Raw genomic sequence first — 20,459 nt, forward strand, 5'->3', positions numbered from 1 at the left:
GAATTATCAAATTGATTTCTTATAGGGGTGATATGAACACTGATTGGATGAAATATATTGGAATAGCAACTGTAGTGTACAGGATAATTTCTTCTTATTTAATTTCATCCCTGTTTGTGAACATTCCTTCCTCCTCTGGCATCGAAGACAGGGACCAAGTGAGGATATTTGAAGAGAAGCTTCCATTTTTATCTTGTTTGAAATTTTGCAACATAACCTAGAAATCAGGCGTACTGTTGACATCAAAATGGGGAAAAGACTCCCTGAAAGCAATCTGTTACACATTATTCTAGCAAAAAACAACATTTCCACACATCAGGTTAGAGTATGACTCATGATGGCTGTTTTATTATTTCCTATGGCTTCACTGTCTCCTAATAAATTATATCTAATTTCATACTAAATGGTTATTCAAGACTACAAGTGGCAACTTACTGATACTTTTAAGTAAAAATGACTTTGGAGGTTATGACTGCATGTTCCGCAGTTGGAAATTTCGGTGCCTCATTGCCTCTGTTCCTGTTACAGGTGCATGTGACAGCATTGCAGCAATGAGTGGAATTTTAAAGAGGAAGTTTGAAGAAGTTGATGGCTCCTCACCCTGTTCCTCTGTGCGGGAATCAGATGATGACATTTCTAGCAGTGAAAGCGCTGACAGTGGTGATAGCGTCAATCCATCCACTTCTAGTCATTTTACCCGTAAGTACTAACATTGTGTATCTAAAGAATTCTCCCAGTTCCTCAAAATACAATCAATTTTATTGTTAGATAAACATGATGATTTTAAATCGAACAGGTGATAAAATGGTCTCTCTGTTCAGTTTGTGACTTGCTCAGAATGTCTTAGCAAACTTCACCCATTTGCCTGCTTGTTCACTATATAAAACTGTATGTCATCATTGTAAAATTTTGAAGTCACTTGGAAGCCCCTACCTATTTGTTATTTCATTTATGTAGCTGTTTGTAGTTAACACTGGGAGTTGGGGTTAAGGTACTTCAAATGTGTACTGTAGGAAAGGTGTTTTAGGTAAGTTTGTTTATTTTGCTTATATAAGTATACTGCAGCCATCAGCTATCTGCAGGATTGTATTGGTGAGAGTTCTTCTCCAAAGAAAACAATAAGCTTTGTTTCATTTGGAATTGAGGAATATTGTGTATGGAAAGCATTATTGTGATAGTTTATATTCTTCATGCAGGAGAGGGTATCTCTGTACTAGGCAACGGTATTGTCTACAGATCAGAATTTGGTTTTAAGCTGGCAAAGCTACGTGAGCAGCATACTTATCTAGAAAGAATGAATTTACAGTTTATATTTGTAGTTTGCAGACTTTTTTTAGGTGTTTATACTGTTTTAATAGTGAACTGCATGATTTAAAAAACAGGGGTTTACCTTTTTCAACTCTGTTGCATATAGAACTCCCTGCTGAAGCCAGTGGTTATAAAGCTGTTTTCTTAAGACTATGGGCCAGGGAATAGGTGAAGTTCCTCATCAATGCCCGTATATAGTGTGATTCTTCTAACTATGTGTTAGATATCATGTCTGTAGCATATGTTATGAATATTCTTTTAACTGATTTGTCTACTGATTGCTGCTGTGCCGTTTGAGATAGGCTCTGGATGTGAGGGTCTGAATCCTCTTTGCTCTAGTATGGAACACTCCTGTGCAAAGTGTTGCACAGGCACAACTTTTCAGACGTAACGGTCTTGATGTGGTGTATTATATTTAAGACACAGTGCTAGTAGAGGACCTATTTTATTGAAGTGCTGCAAAGGGGTGAGTGACCCAGAAAATCTCATTGATAGTATTAGGAAATAGCTTGGTAAGAATATTATCTGCATGCTAATATTTTAACTTTTACATCTGTTTAAGGACTTAGATGATTATTCATCATAGGGTGAAAGCAGTCCTTTTACATCAGTCATTGCCACCCACATAGAAGACAGCAGTTTTGTTGTGAATACACAGATATCAAAAAGAAGGCTTGCAGTTCAGGGGAGAAACTTGGAAGTTGTAATACATCTGTGTAACAATAAGCTTTAGTTGTAGCTGACACAATAAATAACTTAGTTTCTGAATAAAATCTGTAATGGAAACTACAGCATTTCAGTGTTACAATTAATGATCTATAAACTGAGGTAGTTGTGGGCAGAGTAATAAACATCTGTGCAGACACGCACATAGAAATTGTACATATTAACTTTTTTAAAATACATATATATCAGTTGGTGATACAGAAATAGAGTAAATTGTTTGTATGTGCATTGATGCTACTTTATAAGAAGTATTGTTTAATATAGATGCAGCGCACTGAATTCCAAGGAGTCAATACAGAATAATCCCAGTATTATATAAGGCTGGTTTGGCAAGAAAAGAATTGAAGGGCTGGCATCAGTCCTATATTTGAATACGCAAATCTCAAGGTCCTCAAGGAAAAGGAGACTAATTTTGGTACCACTGTATGTGGCATCTTTCAGTGTCTTAACATTCTGTTTTGCTCTTCCTGTAATGCAGCATGGTTGCAGGAGCTTGACTGTAGTGACAGGACAGAAGGTAATGGGTTCAAACTTAAACAGACGAAGTTCAGGTTAGATGTAAGGAGGAAAGAAGTTCTTTACTGTGAGGGTGGTGAGGCACTGGAACAGGCTCCCAAAGAAGTGGTAAATGCTCCATCCCTGGCAGTGTCCAAGGCCAGGCTGGACAGAGCCTTGGGACACATGGTCTAGCGTGGAGGTGTCCCTGCCCATGGCAGGGGGGTTGGAACTGGATGATCTTAAGGTCCTTTCCAACCCAAACCATTCTATAATTCTATGATGAAGGTGATAGATTTTCATTTTATAGAGGATGTTGATGCTCAGATGAAGTATAGGATAGAAAAGTTGTTTTATCCCATTCTAATTACTTGCATCTTGCATCCAGACTCTTTCTGTATGCATCAGTATTTTGTAACTTTACCAAGGACATTCCATGTTGCATCTGATGGGGAAGTCAGGCTTTGTTAATTTACTGCTGAAATGCTGCAGGTAAGATTTTGCATCTTCTTCTTTAATACTAAACCATATCAGTTACTTATATGTTTACACAATTAACATCTACCAGCTGAGCAGTCTTAGAAAAATCCCTTAGCTAACCTTAGGCACGTCTGCTGTGTATAAGAGCTGCACTAAAACAATGAATCCTAGTGATGATATATGATATATGGTAATTAAAGTTAATATATGTTTGCTATAAAAATTAATCATGTTTATATTTAAAGTAAAAGCAGTAAAGACACTTGGGAATGCTGAAAGATATTTTTCACTTGATAACTGACTACCTCTAGAAAAAACAGGTTTCTGTTGAGGTTGGATATTATTTTTATTCTCAGATTTTCTTGAGTTTTCATGTGCTGTGCTTTGATTTGGGAAAGAATGTTGTAATTGGACAATCGGTGACATTTTTATAGGCACGGGATTTGTTTTCATTTTGGTTTGTGTCAGTTGACATCAGTTGTGTGTGCGATGTTGGATGCTCCTCAGGGAGCTTTTCTTTGTGTACAGTTAGATTTTTTTCTTTTTGAATTCTAGATTTTAATACAAGTATTATTTGAAAAAAGCATATTTTGAGTTCTGGGAAGTGCTATAAAACGAATTGATCCTGCTGAAGTACTTGGCTCTGTCTTGTCAAAGCACAATATGTGGAAATTTTAGGAGAGGATCTGGTTTGAGACCATCCTAAGAAGCTGAACGTGTCCAAGTCCATGGGACCTGATGAAATCCATCCACGGGTCCTGAAACAGCTGGTGAATGAAGTTGCTAAGCCACTCTCCATCATATTTGAAAGATCATGGCAGTCAGGTGAAGTTCCCAACAACTGGAAAAGGGGAAATATAACCCCCATTTTCAGGAACAGGAAAATGGATGACCTGGGGAATTAGAGACCAGTCAGTCTCACCTCTGTGCCTGGCAAAATCTTGGAGCAGATTCTCCTGGAAGGCACGCTAAGGCACATGAAAAACAAGGTGCTTGGTGACAGCCAGCATGGCTTCACTAAGGGGAAATCCTGCCTGACCAATTTGGTGGCCTTCTATGATGGGGCTACAGAACTGATGGACAGGGGTAGAGCAGTTGATGTCATCTACCTGGACTTGTGCAAAGTGTTCGACACTGTCCCACACCACATCCTTGTCTCTAAATTGGAGAGACATCAATTTGATGGATGGACCACTCGGTGGATAAAGAACTGGCTGGATGGCCGCACACAAAGAGTTGTGGTCAATGGCTCAATGTCCAGCTGGAGACCAGTAACAAGTGGTGTCCCTCAGAGATCGGTGTTGGGACCGGTCTTGTTCAACATCTTTGTCGCTGACATGGACAGTGGGATTGAGTGCTCCCTCAGCAAGTTTGCCGATGACACCAAGCTGTGTGGTTCGGTTGATATGCTGGAGGGAAGGAATGCCATCCAGAGGGACCTTGACACACTTGTGAGGTGGGCTGATGCCAACCTTATGAAGTTTAACCATGCCAAGTGCAAGGTCCTACACCTGGGTTCGAGCAATCCCAGGCACAGCTACGGGCTGGGCAGAGAAGAGATTCAGAGCAGCCCTGCAGAGAAGGACTTGGGGGTGTTGGTCGATGAGAAAATGAACATGAGCCAGCTTCAGTGTGCGCTCGCAGCCCAGAAAGCCAACTGTATCCTGGGCTGCATCAAAAGGAGCGTGACCAGCAGGTCAAAGGAGGTGATCCTGCCCCTCTACTCTGCTCTAGTGAGACCGCACCTGGAGTATTGTGTGCAGTTCTGGTGTCCTCAACATAAAAAGGACATGGAACTGTTGGAACAAGTCCAGAGGAGGGCCACAAGGATGATGAGGGGACTGGAGCCCCTCCCGTGTGAAGACAGGCTGAGGAAGTTGGGGCTATTCAGCCTGGAGAAGAGAAGGCTGCGTGGAGACCTCAGAGCAGCCTTCCAGTATCTGAAGGGGGCTGCAGGGATGGTGGGGAGGGCCTCTCCATTAGGGACTGTAGTGACAGGACAAGGGCTAATGGGTTCAAACTTAAAGAGAGGAAGTTTAGATTGGATATTAGGAGGAAGTACTGTATGGTTGGTGAGGCACTGGAATGGGTTGCCTAAGGAAGCTGTGAATGCTCCATCCCTGGAGGTGTTCAAGGCCAGGTTGGACAGAGCCTTGGGTGACATGGTTTAGTGTGAGGTGTCCCTGCCCATGGCAGGGGGGTTGGAACTAGATGATCTTAAGGTCCTTTCCAGCCTTAACTGTTCTATGAGTCTATGAAATTTTCAGTGTTCATATCTCATGAATGCAGGTGTCTTACAGAGCTACTGAGTGACATTCACTTGAAAACCACATGCAGATGTGTTGTACAGTAATGAAACTGTTAACAGTGTGCATTGAAAGCTGTTTTGTTTGTTCTTTAAACTCATTCATGTCCCCAGATAAGAGTGCTTTCCTAGGTGCAATATTTGAACCTGTACTTTTAAGGGCATATGGAAACAAAAGAGTTCTGTGAGACTTTTTCAGTAAACACGCCAGAAAAAAAGCCTGTGCGGGAGAAAGGCTGGCCCGATTCCTTACCTCTGTAACATGCCACAGTACCTCTTTGATAGAAGTTATCTTTCTAAGCCATTTGCTGACACTTTTTCCATTCACTTTTCTCTTTTATGAGATGCTGTCAGATCCTGCATTTTGTCTGCCTTCCAGTCTGTTTTCATATAAGTAAACCTGAAGTTCAGTGTAAACTCTTCTACTGACTGGAAGTGTGGTGGTTGTATGTGACCTGTAGTCAGCAGATAGATCTGTATGTAAATTCTTTAACTTAGCTTTTTTAAAAATGGACCTAACATGGCCCTCTGAGCCTTGCTTTTCCTCTCCAATTCACCTGACAGATAACTTTTTAATCACTTGCAGCTATATACCTTTCAGTGCTTCAGCAAACAGGCAGTTTGTGTATAAATCTATGTAGAGTAGCTGATACATCTTCAGTATTTACATAACCCCTGAAACAGTATGTACTGGGTCAGATAAACAAGAACCTTTCAGCTATCCTGCTCCATTAGCCTTAAGTTTAACCTGTCAGCTAAATGAGGCATGCAGATGCTATGGGTCACTCAGGTGGAGCAGAACCACCAGAAGATAGCTTTGATCTCGGTAATTAACCCTGTAGTGTGATGACAGAAAATACATGACTGATGTTGTCTGAGTGCTGTCTGTTGTGACTACTACACAGGGATGAGTACAGTTTCTTTAACAATATATACATTTAAACAAATCAAGACAGCGACAAAACTATATATATCTAGCCTAGGTTACAGGTGTCTTTTTCTGAGTCACGAAATGAAATGACAGTCCGTAAAGCATAGACAACTATTACCAGGTTCATAACCAACAAGCGAATAAATTTAGTATTTTCCTGGTCACATATGTGTGTATATTATATACATCTGCATATTTTTCATTCTCTTACCCCAAATGGTGATAAGAGTGCCGTCATTAGCACTGTCAGATATAGTCCCTGCTATCTTTATTATTTACTTTTCTCAGTCTGTTGAGGTCATTTGAGTTTGATTCAGAAGGCCATTAGTCACGTGGCTGATTTACCTTAATGGATGCCAAAGTATATTACTAATCAGCCCGTGTACCTGTCCCGTTTCACAGCTTCTCCGTATCAGAAAAAGGGTGTTCCTCAAGTAGCAGTCCAAGAATGCACATATAGTATTAGTCAAGACTAAGGGTATTTGTTCCTTTTTTTTCTTACAGGTACATGTAATACAGGGTGTGAGCACACTCAATGCCATTTCAGTTCCTTTAAATTGCCATGATGAGCTAGGGCATCTCACCACTGTGTTTCATCAGCTCCACAGCAAGTTGTCTTTGAATACTAAATGCTTGATCTACTTTTCTGATAACCAAATTTAAGTTGCAGAATTTCAGGCAATTGGATGACCTGGGAAGACCTTAAGTCCTTTTTTTAAGCCCTTTTTGCTGGTAAAAATTCCCCATACAAGATTAATCACAGATGCGTCTCTTGAGAAACATACGTTGAGGAGCTGCTGCTTTCCTCTGGCATTTCAGCTGGGCATTTCTGGCCTGGCTGAAACTGTCAGAGTAATGCCTTTGTTGCAGAGGCTTCTCCACCTGCAGAGACAGGTGAAATCTCCAGTGCCAGCTCATCCCATAACATGATCTTCACCAACAGGAGGTAAAACCATTGCACAGTTTAGTTCCTATCCTCCATCAGTTTTCTGTATCTTGCCATTACCACCGTCATTAGGAAGGTTATCCTGCAGCCAGCCATAATCATAGGTCCTGTCATTCTGCTAATTAGGGTACTGTATTTTAAGAGTGTTGGATGTCTGAGGTTCATTATAGAATCACAAAATGGTTTGAGTTGGAAGGGGACCTTAAAGATCATCTAGTTCCAACCCTCTGCCGTGGGCATGGACACCTTCCACTAGACCAGAGTGCTCAAAGCACCATCCAACGTGGCCTCGAACTCTGCCGCGCATCCACAGTTTCTCCACCCTCACAGTAAAGACTTTCTTCCTTATATCTAATCTGTATCTACCCGCTTTCAGGTTAATGTCATTACCCCTTGTCCTATCCCTAGATGCTACAGTAGCTAATATACTGAGACTGCCTCATCTATGTGGCTGTGCAGAACTTGTATCCAATCTTTTGAAATCTTTAGGAAAGTCTAGATTCTCTTAATTTTTCTCTATGTAAAGGGTAAAGTTTTATTTGCTGTGAGATGAATAGCACAAAGTATTACTTGAGCCTTGAGCTTCAGGTGTGTGAATAATTGCTGGTTAATGATAGAAATCTAAATGTGTTAGAAGTAGTGATGCTGACATTATGGAAAAGCACTTAGAAGGTGTAGCTAAATGCAGGGATTCTTTTTTTCATGTCATCTTGCAACTATTTATATTGCTTGTAGCCAGGCTTGGAATTTCCTTGTTAATGAGAAATATGTTCTTACTGTTATTTGTTGACTCATGTTATGAAATCCAGACAGCTTGAGAGATTCTTGGGTTTGATTTTAAAGTAAGTCAGCCGGGCAGTAAAAAACAGGAAATGCAAAGAAATACAGTGAAATGTAGTGCAATGTCTTTGCTCAAATACTCATACAGCATGACAGGGCAGGGCATGCCATGACAGGATCTTTCCTGTTACCTGGAATAACAGTTACTGTAGAAGGAGTGTTCTAAAAAAAACAAGGAGGGGCTGGGAGGCAGGCTCCCATGGCTTTTACAAGGACTTGTGCAACTGTTTCTATTTCTACAGTTTTGAAAAGGTCTTTCCTATAAATGAGTGCATTTCATATGCTGGACAAACAGGGATGGTTTTTTTGCCTTATATGGTGTATTTGTTGGCTTAGATAACATAAAGTCCTTTTTTTTTTTTTTGTTGAAGATGTTCATGGCAGATATGCCAAATATGTTTGCAAATGCAAAGTCACAAGTAGCTGATGGGCACTTGTATTTCTATCAAATGACTGTTCACAAAAGTCACCCATAAGGTGGGACAAAGGATTGCCTGTAGTGTCTTAGGAGAGTTCAGCAAATACAGTTGCTATGCATGGGTGGTCCTGCAAGCATCCTTGGTAGCAGTTTTCCTCTTCACACTGTTTGGAGCTGGGGCCAACTAAGGTCAGCAATAATCATCTGCGGAACAGCAGCTGACATTTAGAGTAAATGGTGAAGCTGAGCACATTTAACTGTCTCTGATTCTCCCCACAGGCTGATTATGTTTGCAAAATGGAGAAACTGGACCAGTATGATTAATGTCACAGAAAAGCATTCTAGAGATAGAGGATGTTGAGGAAATAAAGCAGTAAAATTCCAGCTCTTAGCATGCATTCTGAGAGTTTTAACGTTTCTGTGAGATTTTAGACAAAACTCTGACATTGAGTTAAAATGTTCAACTAAATTACAAATTAAAATCTCTCCTATTCATGTCAGACTTGTCTGTGAGCTGGTGTTTTTCAAAATCCTTTTCAAATGTCACATAAATAAGTCTAGCATTTGGGAAAAAGTCCCATCAAGTCCCTCCTGTGAGGTAAACTTAGCTTTAGCTTTAGCTTTACCTGAGAGGAAGGTACTGGAAGGATGGAGCAGTGAAATGTTACTAGGGTAGGTCACGCACACACCTCAAGCTTAGAACTCAAGTAATGCTTTGTGCTATTGACCTCACGCTAAAGGTCAAAACTTTACCCTTGACATAAAGAAAATTTAAGGGAAGCTTAGACCTTCCGAAGAATTTCAAAGGATTTGATACCTTCCAAATTCTGCACTCCAAAAATAAAACTTTGTCCCTGTCCAATTTTCATGCTCAGTTCCTGCCTTCTTGAGCATGAATTTCCTTTCAAGACTGCCAGATTCAAATTTATGTTAGAAAATACCTCCCTGCCCCCAAGCCCACATTTCTTTTGGAGCATATATTGTGTGTCACAGCATTCCCTTCTAATGTGGATTTCCAGCATGCAGGGAAAGCGTTTCATCATTAAGCATTTAAAATTTGTTAATTTAGTGTATGGAAAATCTTAGAAAGATGTCTTTTGGGAGGCAGTTGGGTAGAAGGAGAGGTAGGAGATAGACATAGAAGCAATTTCTGGAATATGACCCTTTTCCCTGTTCTTATTTTCTGTGGAACTTGCAGAGCAAGATGGCTTTTTTAATTGATGTTCTGACCTGGATTACCATGATGGGTTAGGCTTTGCAGTTCTGTGGATTTAAGACTTGATGAAACATGGCATGGGAAAGTCAATGGAGCGGGTGGAGGATAGTGTTAATCCTTCTTGCCATAGCGGTTTATATGGCACTAAGAGTGTTTAAAAAGCAGACAGAAAGAAAAGCAGCATTTCCTCTGGTCTAAGATAGGGCTTTAATCCAAAAGGCTGCTTCATACATGGGTTTTCCAGCCTTTTGAAATGTTCATGTGCGTAGGATATTTTTGCGCTGGTGACAATGAATTGCTTTGCCCTCATTGATGCAAGAGTGCTAGTAATCTGCCAGCTAGCCATATGGTTCACATTTATTTTAATGTGCCTTTGACATCAGGAGAATAGCTGAGACAGCAGAAGAAAGTGCTTATGTCTCGGAGTTCAGCCAGAACTGAAATCATTTATGTTTCATAATCAAAGAACTACCAGTTTTCTCAATGAAAAATGTTTGAAAAACACTATGGGCTTAAAATGTCATTCCTGTCAGGATTTTGTCAAATTAGGAAGCAGGCTTTCATGGACAAATACAGCTGCAGTGGGATCTCTTCTGGAGTGGGAGATTTTGGGTTCTGTTTTGGCTTCCAAACACACAGAAGAGACCACTGTGTCTTTCACAGGTATGCCAGTGCTGTACCTCCACTGCCCAGAGAGGAAAATGAGGATGTTCAAAGGCAAAAGAAAAGTGGGGCTGTGTAGTGCAATTCAGGAAAACTTTGTTTCAGTCTACCAGTGCATTATTACTGTTGCTTACCTATTTCGTTGGTTATAATTTATTCATATACAAATGAGACTTGGATGATTCTCATAAAGATACCCTGGACTGCTAGTGTAAATATTGATCTTCCCCTCTGTAAAAGTACTTTTATTGGGAGCTGGGAGTTGGATGGGCCTGTGATGTCATCTCTTACCAAAACACAAGAAATATATTACAGATACAGCTCACCCCTACGTGCAGAGATCAGTAGTAATCTCCTCTGCTTCTAGCATCCCACTCCGTGCTTTGAAAATACCTTGGTGGGTAGTAGGGCGAAGAAAGAAAGGCGCAGTTTCAGAAGTTAGAGAGCTGCTTTGAATAAGCTGTAGAAAATGAGCTGCAAATGAAATTCTTCAGTCTCCCAATAATACAGAAAAAAAATTGTTTGTAATACGAAAGTAAGTGCAAAAAATCTTATAAGTGTGAACGTGTTGGTAGAAATAACTTGATGGCAACTATTGTTTGAAACTAACTCAGCAGCAGGACTTGGTGATTTCTTCCATATACCTACAACACCGAGGAGGCAGTCTCTAACCACAGTGTTCTAGTCACATTTAAATATATTACAAAAATATTGACAGTGATTTGTTACGAATCTGTGCCTTGCTGCATCCTTCTTCACTCTTGTCTATTCACACATTCTTCTGGATGTATGTTTACACTTTTTTGCCATATGTATTACTTTATTCTCTTATTAGTTGTTGGTGGACATTCTCTAACCTCATGTGACTTGAATGGCTCTCATTTTTCTTGCCATCTTTGCTGCGGAGTGTCGTGGTTTAAACCCAGTCAGGTAACTCGTTCACTCACACACCCCCCCCCCCTTCATTCCCTCCCCCTACTCCCGGAGGGATGGAGAGGAGAATTGAAAAGAATGCAACTCCCACGGGTTGAGATAAGAACAGTTTAGTAACTAAGGTGTAACACAAATCACTACTGCTACCACCAACAGTAACAATGATAAAGGAAATAACAAGGGAAGAGAATACAACACCTCAGCACCAGCTGACCGATAACTCGCCCCCCAAGCCCGACCAAGCACCGACCGATACCTCCTCCAACCCTGCAGTCTCCCAGCCCTTCCGGCTAACTCCCAGTTACATCCCTGGGCATGACGTGCTGTGGTATGGAATAGCTCTTTGGTCAGTTTGGGTCAGGTGTCCTGTCTCTGCTTCCTCCTGGCTTCCCCTCCTCCCTGGCAGAGCATGAGGCTCACAAAGTCCTTGGCCAAACCAAAACATCGCTATCAGCTCTGTTCCCAGGCTGAAAGTCAAAACACTGCACTGCACCAGCTACCAAGAAGGGGAAAAATGACTGCTACTGCTGAACCCAGGACAGGAGTCTTTTCCCAACCCCAGGAAGTATTTCCTCACTTGCTATGTTTGTTTGGTGACAGAATTCCAGCCCGGATCAGTGCTTTGTACAACATACTTTAACCAGGATCAATCTGACAGGGAAGTTCTGTTGTCAAACAGCTATGTGTAGTATTTGCCTTTCTCCCATTGATCGTCATTGTGACAGAGATGTATGAGAGACAGCAACCTAAGCGAGAAAGAACAGCAGCCATGGAAACTATTTTACAGGAAAGTTTTATTGTTTAAGGCTATTGTTATTTTCATGATAGCTGTATATATATATGTATTTTACATTGATACTTTCTTCAGTTTTGAATTTTAAGTTTTATTTTTAGAGTATCTCTGAAAAATGGGTTAGTGTGGCCACACACACACAGTGTGTATGTGTTTCATGCTCAATATGGGCCACACTGTCTAGAAAAATGCATTTAATGCACTTGATCAAGTACGTTTAATCTTAGAAAAAAATTAATCTGAGGGACACTGTCTTTCTGGTAAACTATCTTGTATGCCACTGGGTGATAGAAATTGTACTTTTCAATAGGTAAAATGCTACCATTTTAAATTGCAACCATTTAAATAAGAATGTTGGTAATAACAATTATGACTTAGTGTCCCAGTGTAGGAGGCGGTGCATAATTTATCACCTGTGGGAACAACCATAATGATGTTTGTGTGTTTATTCTGGTTTTAATCTTTTGATAGTTGGCGTTCTGTGTCTAATAAACCACAGGTTGGGTAAGACAGCCTTAGAGTCAAGCCTTAGTCTACGCAATCTGGATGAGTGGTGGTGTGGGAGAGTGGTAACGTGTGGGAAAAGGTTGTCTTGAATTAGACAAAGCTTATTCCATGGCGGTGTGCAGCCTTATGAATAAATCACCGAAATGACTGCTGAACAGTTATCTCTATTGTGTACTACAGTCACTGACCAAAAAAGGACCTTACTGAAATACTGAAAACTGAAGGGCTGTAATAAAAAACATTGGTATGTAGTGCTTAGACATTCTGCAGGTCTTTTAAATTCTGGAAACCTTAGAGATTCCCTGTATGTTCAGTATCCAAAAAAGTACATATGCCAGGAATTTTACATAAGGAGAAATGGCAGAAATATTGTATGTAGTCATGAAATAAATTATAAATGCTGTGCATAAAGAAAATTGTTATGAGGGAGAGAGATTAATAACTGAGGAAGGGATGAACAAATGCATTCTGCTGTAGTATAGAAATCTGTTAAAGATCATGTGTGATCCATAGGACAGTTTTTGGTGATGATGAATATTACTGTTCCCTCTGGCATCCTCACTTGCCTTGAACTGCTAGAAAGAGATGGTGGCATCTAGCTCTTGTTGACAGCATGTGTCCAGCAGCTGCTAAAAAGTCTCATCGTTGCAGTCCTAGCACACTCTGCCTGTCACCCTTTTTGTGCGGAACAGCTGATAGTGGCATCCCCTGATACCACTTGTTACACAGGCAGACAGCATGTAAATACTTTCTTGAGACTGGCCAAGCAGGGAAGCTGTTACTAAATCTCTTCTAGAAAAGTGTGGTGTTTACATTCTCTCTGGATAAATTTTTAGGTTTAGGGCTTTTGCTTCCCTGCAAAAACCTTTGCAACTGACTCCCAAGAGGCATGCAAGCTTGCACGGTCTGCATCCCTCATTTTAAAGGGAGCTTAGTAACTGATTAACGTCAGTAAACTTTGTCTGGGCATATGTTCATGCTTTCCAGTATATCAGAAAATATGTATTTTGTATATCCTTCTGCTCTGTCTTGAGCTAAGCAATGTCCTTAGCAGTAATTAAAACAGACTTGAATGTAGTATGTAAGGTACAGTGCACGCAAAATAGCATATGCCCCAACTCTTGATAAGATGAGCTGAGAATCTCAGTTCTGGTTGGCTTGAAGCAATAGGAATGAATAAGTTACAGCTTTGTCCCTGATATTGGAAAATTGTTCGATAGTTGCATTCAATATCTAATAATAATTTTTTTGAGGTCATTTTAAGGCATCTCCTCAGAGACTTTAGGACTAGAGTAGTAGAGCAAGGATATAGCACCTCTGTGGTGCTTCCTTTTGTGTCCTTGGTTACTGAGGTAGTCAAAAGTGTCCAGTCCTCTCGCTGACATCTCTAACCTATGCTTTTGCATAATCAAATAAAATCCTGTGATCTCTTGCAGTTCCTGCCTGATCTGTTCTTGTAAACAACATTCTCATAAATATGAATATATTCTGACTACTTCCTAGCAGTAACACAGAAGAGATGACTCTAGCCTTAGCTCTTCCCTTTAATGAGCTCTTGGGTGAGACAGAAGCAAACCCAAAAGATAGGATGTGTTTCAGAAAAAAATAATCATGTGCAGTCTGAGAGCTCTGAATGTTTACATGCTTGTTCACTTACACAGATTATCATAGAATTTGTCTGACTCAGAACTATCATATTAATAAATAAAGCCATGAACTTTGATGTAATTTATAACAAATACATGTCAGCTCTTATGCTGTCTTCATTACAGTTGTATAGTGCTGGGTTTATAGCACTGGCGGTGTTGCAGTTACAGTACGACAGCATTTTCTTCAAGTTCAGCTTAATTCTATCTTAACATTTTTGTCAGTGATCTATTAAAAAAAAAACCAAACAAGCAACTGTGATGGCGTGGCGCTGATATTATAATTACTAAAAGTGATAAGAACTATAAAAAAGGTTGGAGAAATGTGCTAATGGGTTTTTGAAAGACAGCTTGTGACAGTCCTACTGAGAAACTGCTGACCAAACTTTTGGGCATAAATGTACAGTGATGTCTGAAATTCACATTCTAAATTTTGACAGCATGCACATGGGCACCACCACCCAGTCAAAAATCCATGGAGTGGAAAAGCTCATTGATGTAATCCAGTTTTTATCATAGATGATGTTCTGATTTTTCTTTTTCAGCTGGAAGTAATTAGATCACAGTCTTCTGCCTAGCTTCAGTTAACTATTAATATTAGCGTGTAGCCTGTGAATAAAACTGAAGGTTGATTTCCTTATGTATAGAAAGCAGTATGAAAGTAGTATCTCTTCCATAAAGAGATTGGCAGATTTAAATGGAAGTACTTTTATTGCAGCGTTTGGTATTCCTGCCAGTAAGCAGCCATGTCAGGAGTTCCATAGCTAAGGTCTAAAAACAAATTACTATAAATGTAGACCTTATGTGGTAGATACTGAAGTTTACAGATGAGGATTCAAGGGCATTCACAACTTGTGCAGTTTTATAGGCACAATTGCCTTCTATTTCCTCATGAAGCATACATATATATATATATTTAAGATTAACCTTCTATCTTTCCTTTACAATTTTAGTGTATTTTTAACTCTCATTCCATTTGTAGCTGGTTCTTTTTTCTTAGTCAGCTGCTTGCCCTGCAGTAGCTGTCAATATGTCTTCTGAAATAAGAGCAAGATCCAGTTGAGAGCCAAATAACATCAATACTGTTGTATCAGAAATTGGATACCTCCCAGCAGATGTATCTGCTTCTTCAGCAGAAGCAGCATTTTTTAATATGCACTTTCCTGTGCGTAAGAGCATATAGGCAGTGAAGGTTCTGACTCAGAGTATTTGCTTTTATGCTAACTTGAAAGAGAATGACACAATATCAAAATTACCCTGTCCTCTAAACTCTAAAAAAATTGGCTTTATTAAGGTAGATTTGTTTTGAAACTCTGGCATATATGAAAAAGATCAGTAGGTTAAAACAATATCTAACTTAGGACAAAACTGACACACACCTATGAACTAGACCGCTGTGAACTAGTCTCTTCTAACAAAATAAACCTTTTCCCCCACTCAAAGCTTCCTGTAAATATTTTTGTCAGGCTCTGTTGATACGAGATTTACTAAAACTTGGATATAAATTTTAACATGCCTGATGTGACAGAGTTTATCTTTTGATTCCTCTCTGTACATCCTGTGCCTTTTTTGGAACACCCTTCACTGAGAGCATGTAAGTGGATATAGGACCTGAGCTTATTTATGTGCTTCATATTTTTCATCTAACATACCTGCAGCATATCTGAAGTGCATGTTATTTATACAATAAGCCATACTTTCAGTTGTTTTTCAGTATTTAGGAAAAATAACACTATTTTAGTGTTTTTCTGAGCCCCAAATAGCTTTATGATTATGTCATCAGGGTATACTGTCTAAAATTTAGTTTTAGGACTGTATTTTCTAATATACTATTATTATATACTGAAATTTGGTTTTCATATAGGTAGGTTATGCTGTTTGTTAGACTGAATTAATTCATGTAGAAGTTTGGAGTTTTCACATTCATGGTGATTAACATTTCACTATATAATAATATTGGAGAATTAAGTCTGTTTGTGACAATAAACCAGACCTGTTATGAAGCCAAGGCTGAAGGCCAGGTGTTCTCAATCTCTAGATTGGAAGCTTTAGATTTGGAGTGTACATCTTGTTGCTTTTACTGCTCCTACAGAATAGTTCCAAGTCTTTCTAGAGTGGTCGGGCACCTTTTAAATCATCTTACTGCCTGAATCCTGACAGGTAGCTCACATCTGCTAAAGGCGTAAGAGGATAATTCAGACCTCCTCAATTGTTGCTTGTAAACTGCAAAGCAATGACTTACCTATCTGCATTCTCAACATCCTGTTGCTATTTTGCAATAAATCAAATAGATCAGGTTGGTCATCTAAAAAATCAGGTGGTGTCTCTTACCTAACATTTGTGTCTCTTTCTTTTTCCTTCTCTAAAGGCTCACCACTGTTACTAGTGAGAAACAATAGATCATCATCGGTGGAAGGAGTTACTAAATGTCTGTAGAAAAAAGACAATATTTAACAGTTAAAATTTGGCATTTCTTTGTAAAGAAATCTATTTTCTATGATACTGCATATGTGCATGCGAAACTGCGCATGAGCGTGAGGGGAATCAGAAAAGAATTAGATTTAATTATTTGTCAAAATTCTACACGTAAAATATATACACACACATGTATTCAGTGGATGGCAGCAGAAAGAGGATGAAAGTAAAGAAAAAGTGGATCTTATTGTTAATCACTATTATTCCTGTATTATTCTCTGGTGATGATGGTACTAATTTCTCAGTCGGAAGCACTCAACATACCACCTTGATAGTTTTTCTAACACTAATTTCTAACATTTTGGATTGTAAGAGGTAGAAATCTTTTCTGCCAATGTGATCCAATGCTTTAAAGATGTAGTTGCAGATCTCTACAGCTAATCTTTGCTGACAGAATAGTAACGGTGTATGTAGACCTGTGAGAGATTGGGTCTGTTGTTCTCCTCACTGCTGTCATATACATACGGCTTGTTTGCAGGGGTTTGAAAAGCAGCAAGTCACTGGATCTTTGAGGCGACCCTGTGAAAGAAGTTAATTTTCCTGGGACTTGTTTTCTTCTTTGGTAAAAGGAAAAAACATGTTCATAATGCTATGGAACAACAGTTCTGGCCAAGGATTTCTGATCTAAAGTAGATAATGGTGTTTATGATTGTAGCAGTTTGGAAGGACTTCTAGGTTTGTAGATATACTAAGTATTTCTAATGTTATCTCCTCATTTCAACTGCATGTGTCAGAACCTCGTTGTGTACAGTCAGGTATTGCTAAGGTAGGTGGAACTACACAAGTGATGAATTTGCTATATTGAGTGCAAGTTATCACTCATACTGTGATCTCCATCTGTTCTAGCTTCTTCAATCCTGAAGAGAGAGAAGCGGAAGAGAGCAAAAAATGTCCATTTTAACTGTGTTACTGTGTATTACTTCACGAGAAGGCAAGGATTCACCAGTGTTCCCAGCCAAGGGGGAAGCACACTGGGAATGTCTACTCGCCACAACAGTGTGCGCCAGTACACGCTTGGAGAGTTTGCAATGGAACAGGAGAGGCTTCACCGAGAGATGTTAAGAGAGCATCTACGGGAGGAAAAACTCAATTCTCTAAAATTAAAGGTAAGAATTGTTCAAGACTTTGATCCCTGCCTTATTTGTTTAAATGAACAGTGACAGAGCTATATGGCCCCAGTACATGTGTGTTAAACAAAACCATTTCCTTTCCGTCACCTCCATTTTCAATCAAAACAATGGCATTTTTCTAAGTTTTATTTTATTTTATTTTTACTGAACACATTATTTTTGTTCAGTATTACCAAGTGCTGTTATAGCTCTTATTGATGTGTGTCTCAGAGTTCTTTACAGCGAGATTGTTATTTACTTCCTGTTTCCTACAGAGAGGAAAACTGAGGCAGAGAGTGGTGGAAGTTAGCCTTGAATAGGGTGTCCAGCAGAAGTCTGGAAGTGGCAGGGAGAGGCAGTCTTCTGAGCCCTTGTACAGTGCCCTGTTAGACAGGGGAATGGTAACATTCTACGTATAGAAAGTGAAAGAGCTTATTTTCTTGGCCAACTTGAGTGAATTTGGCTAACAGTAACAAACTAATACTAAAAATGCTTATTTTTTCCGTGTACCAATTTATATGGTCATATTTGTAATGCTTCACCAGAGGATGTCTGTGTTGAAGAAGGAACATGTCAGAAAAATTAACTGGCTCTATCAGTTTAGCCAGAACAAATCTTGGCTACAGTTCTGAAGTTCTTTATTTAAATGTAGCATAGGAGGGGGAAGAGTCTGTATTTCAGTAGAGGAGACTAGAAAAGAGGATTGTGTTCTTGGAAGTGTCCCTTATGGGTCTTTAAAACTGGTAGCAGAACTTCTGGGTTTGCTATGTTTTTGGAGTGGATGAAAGACTTCCCGTGTAATGACTGGTGTTATATGTATTTCAGGCTCTTCTTCAGATGAATCTTGTAATTAACTGAACAATATTTAGAGTTGTAGCCAAACTGCTGTGCTCCATAGCCCCTTTTGTGATACTGAATCTGTTTCAGATACTACTGCAGTTGCCCGGGTACCCTCCAAGTTTAAGAAATGCCTTTCAGTATTTTTCCCATAGAAGGAACCATGTTCATGAGTTCTGTGTCTGAACTCCTGAAGAAGTGTGTATGACCCTTACTATTGTAATGACTTTCTTTTCTCAGTTTCCTAATTGGTGTGGGGTTTTGTGGGTTTTTTTGTTTGTTTGGTTGGTTTTTTGGTTTTGTTTGTTGTTTGTTTTTTTTCTATTATTTGAATAGCTAAATAGATTCTTGAATAGTTCATAAAATGTGAATTGTCATAATGAAAACAAACAAACATAAAACCACTCAGGGTAAAGGTAAATTAAAGGTGGATATTTGGACAGGTTGGACACCAAAGGCTGGAGTATGATTTATCACTAGTAGAGATTATGCCTCTAAACATCTCATATCACAGCATCTTCAGAGCACCAAGTGTAAATTGAGCTCTGTCAGTGTAACCAGTGACTCTGTGTAGTTCCCTTGGATGGCTTCCAGGAATCTCAGTGGAGTGGATAAAGAATAGTAAGGCATGCAAATCTTTAGCTTTTCCTTTTTATAGCTAGAAAGTAAATTAAGAATAATCACAGGTCCTATTTACTTTTAAAGATTGGATGAAGCCTTTTAGCTTTCATCTGTATGGAGCAGTGCTCGGCTCTGTGTGCTTTCCTAAGTCTCCCCTTAGGTGGGACAAATCTCTATTCTTCATTAACTTCACACCAGCCCACTCCCTTTTCTGGGACATGGACTCTACTTCCTGCTCCTCTTCCAAATACAGTATGTTCTTCCATCCCCCCAGTCACTTGTTTAAGTGGATGATAATCTTTATTGTGACTGTTAAGTTCATGCTAAATTTCTTCGTAAGTATTCAGTAAGTAAGGAAAGCCTGATTGGCTTTCCTCTCTCTGTCCTAATTTTAATTGCTTCCTTTTACCAAATAGTCCTTTTCTGTACACTTAATTCAGGAGTGGTGGGGTTCTTTCTTCATTGATACTCAGCAGTTGATGTGACAATACTAGCACATACTGAGACTGGTACACTGACTTCAAAGTTTTAATTGAAATACTAAGAAACTGTGTTTAGGTCTTCAGAATCCTGAGACTGGCTTAAAACTGTTAACATCTTACTAGTGTTAAATCTTTTACTAGTGTAAAATATTTCTCATCACTCTCCAGCATGTATGAAAAAATAGGGAACAGAAAACTTCCTTTCTGAAGTAGTCCATTAAACTCAGCTCAGTTACATCTGTAGCTATACACTTGGGGTAAAAAAATCAAATAAAAACTACTTTCCCTCCCCAGACTAAATCCAGGACTCACTGAACTAGTGAAGAGTCGCTGTAAAGCACTCAGTGTGTTTTATTTGCTTAAGACAACTTGGTCTTGCTGATTTCCCATTGTAGAGATGGAAGAGCCACATGGCCATTCACATGGTTTCTGGATTAACAGGAAAACATTTAAAATTTGTCAAGAAAAAATAGAAATACAGGAATATATTGAAATTGTGCCTTTATAATATTAGGTGCAGTTTATTCTTTTACATGCTAAAGGTGAAGAGAGAAATAAGAAGCTTCTCTTAATTAAAAGCAGATAAAGACTTTAAAATCGTTATCAAGTCACTTTAGCCATTTAGCACCAGCACTTTGGTGTAAACGTTGCTGACAGTGGCATAAACAAACACTTGTCAGCAGCAGAGTGTGAAGAATCTAACGAAAAAGCCATCTTGTCAAGATGAA

The 20,459-nt window shown here is 39.3% G+C and overlaps 1 protein-coding gene across 8 annotated transcripts in view; it reads left to right on the top strand.

Moving 5' to 3' along the window:
* CSRNP3 (cysteine and serine rich nuclear protein 3) overlaps nucleotides 1-20,459 on the top strand; it is a 101,712-nt gene that overhangs the window by 73,872 nt on the left and 7,381 nt on the right. For all 8 annotated transcript variants that reach the window (XM_061452403.1, XM_061452393.1, XM_061452385.1 and 5 more), the window contains 2 exons: nucleotides 529-699; nucleotides 17,529-17,788. In XM_061452403.1, the coding sequence (XP_061308387.1) occupies nucleotides 529-699; nucleotides 17,529-17,788 (431 nt within the window). The remainder of the gene's footprint in view (nucleotides 1-528; nucleotides 700-17,528; nucleotides 17,789-20,459) is intronic.

Source organism: Pezoporus flaviventris, unplaced genomic scaffold, assembly GCF_033815535.1.
Source record: "Pezoporus flaviventris isolate CSIRO_AGI_PZ_B2104156 unplaced genomic scaffold, CSIRO_AGI_Pfla_v1 ptg000001l, whole genome shotgun sequence".
Taxonomy (NCBI): Eukaryota; Metazoa; Chordata; class Aves; order Psittaciformes; family Psittacidae; genus Pezoporus; species Pezoporus flaviventris.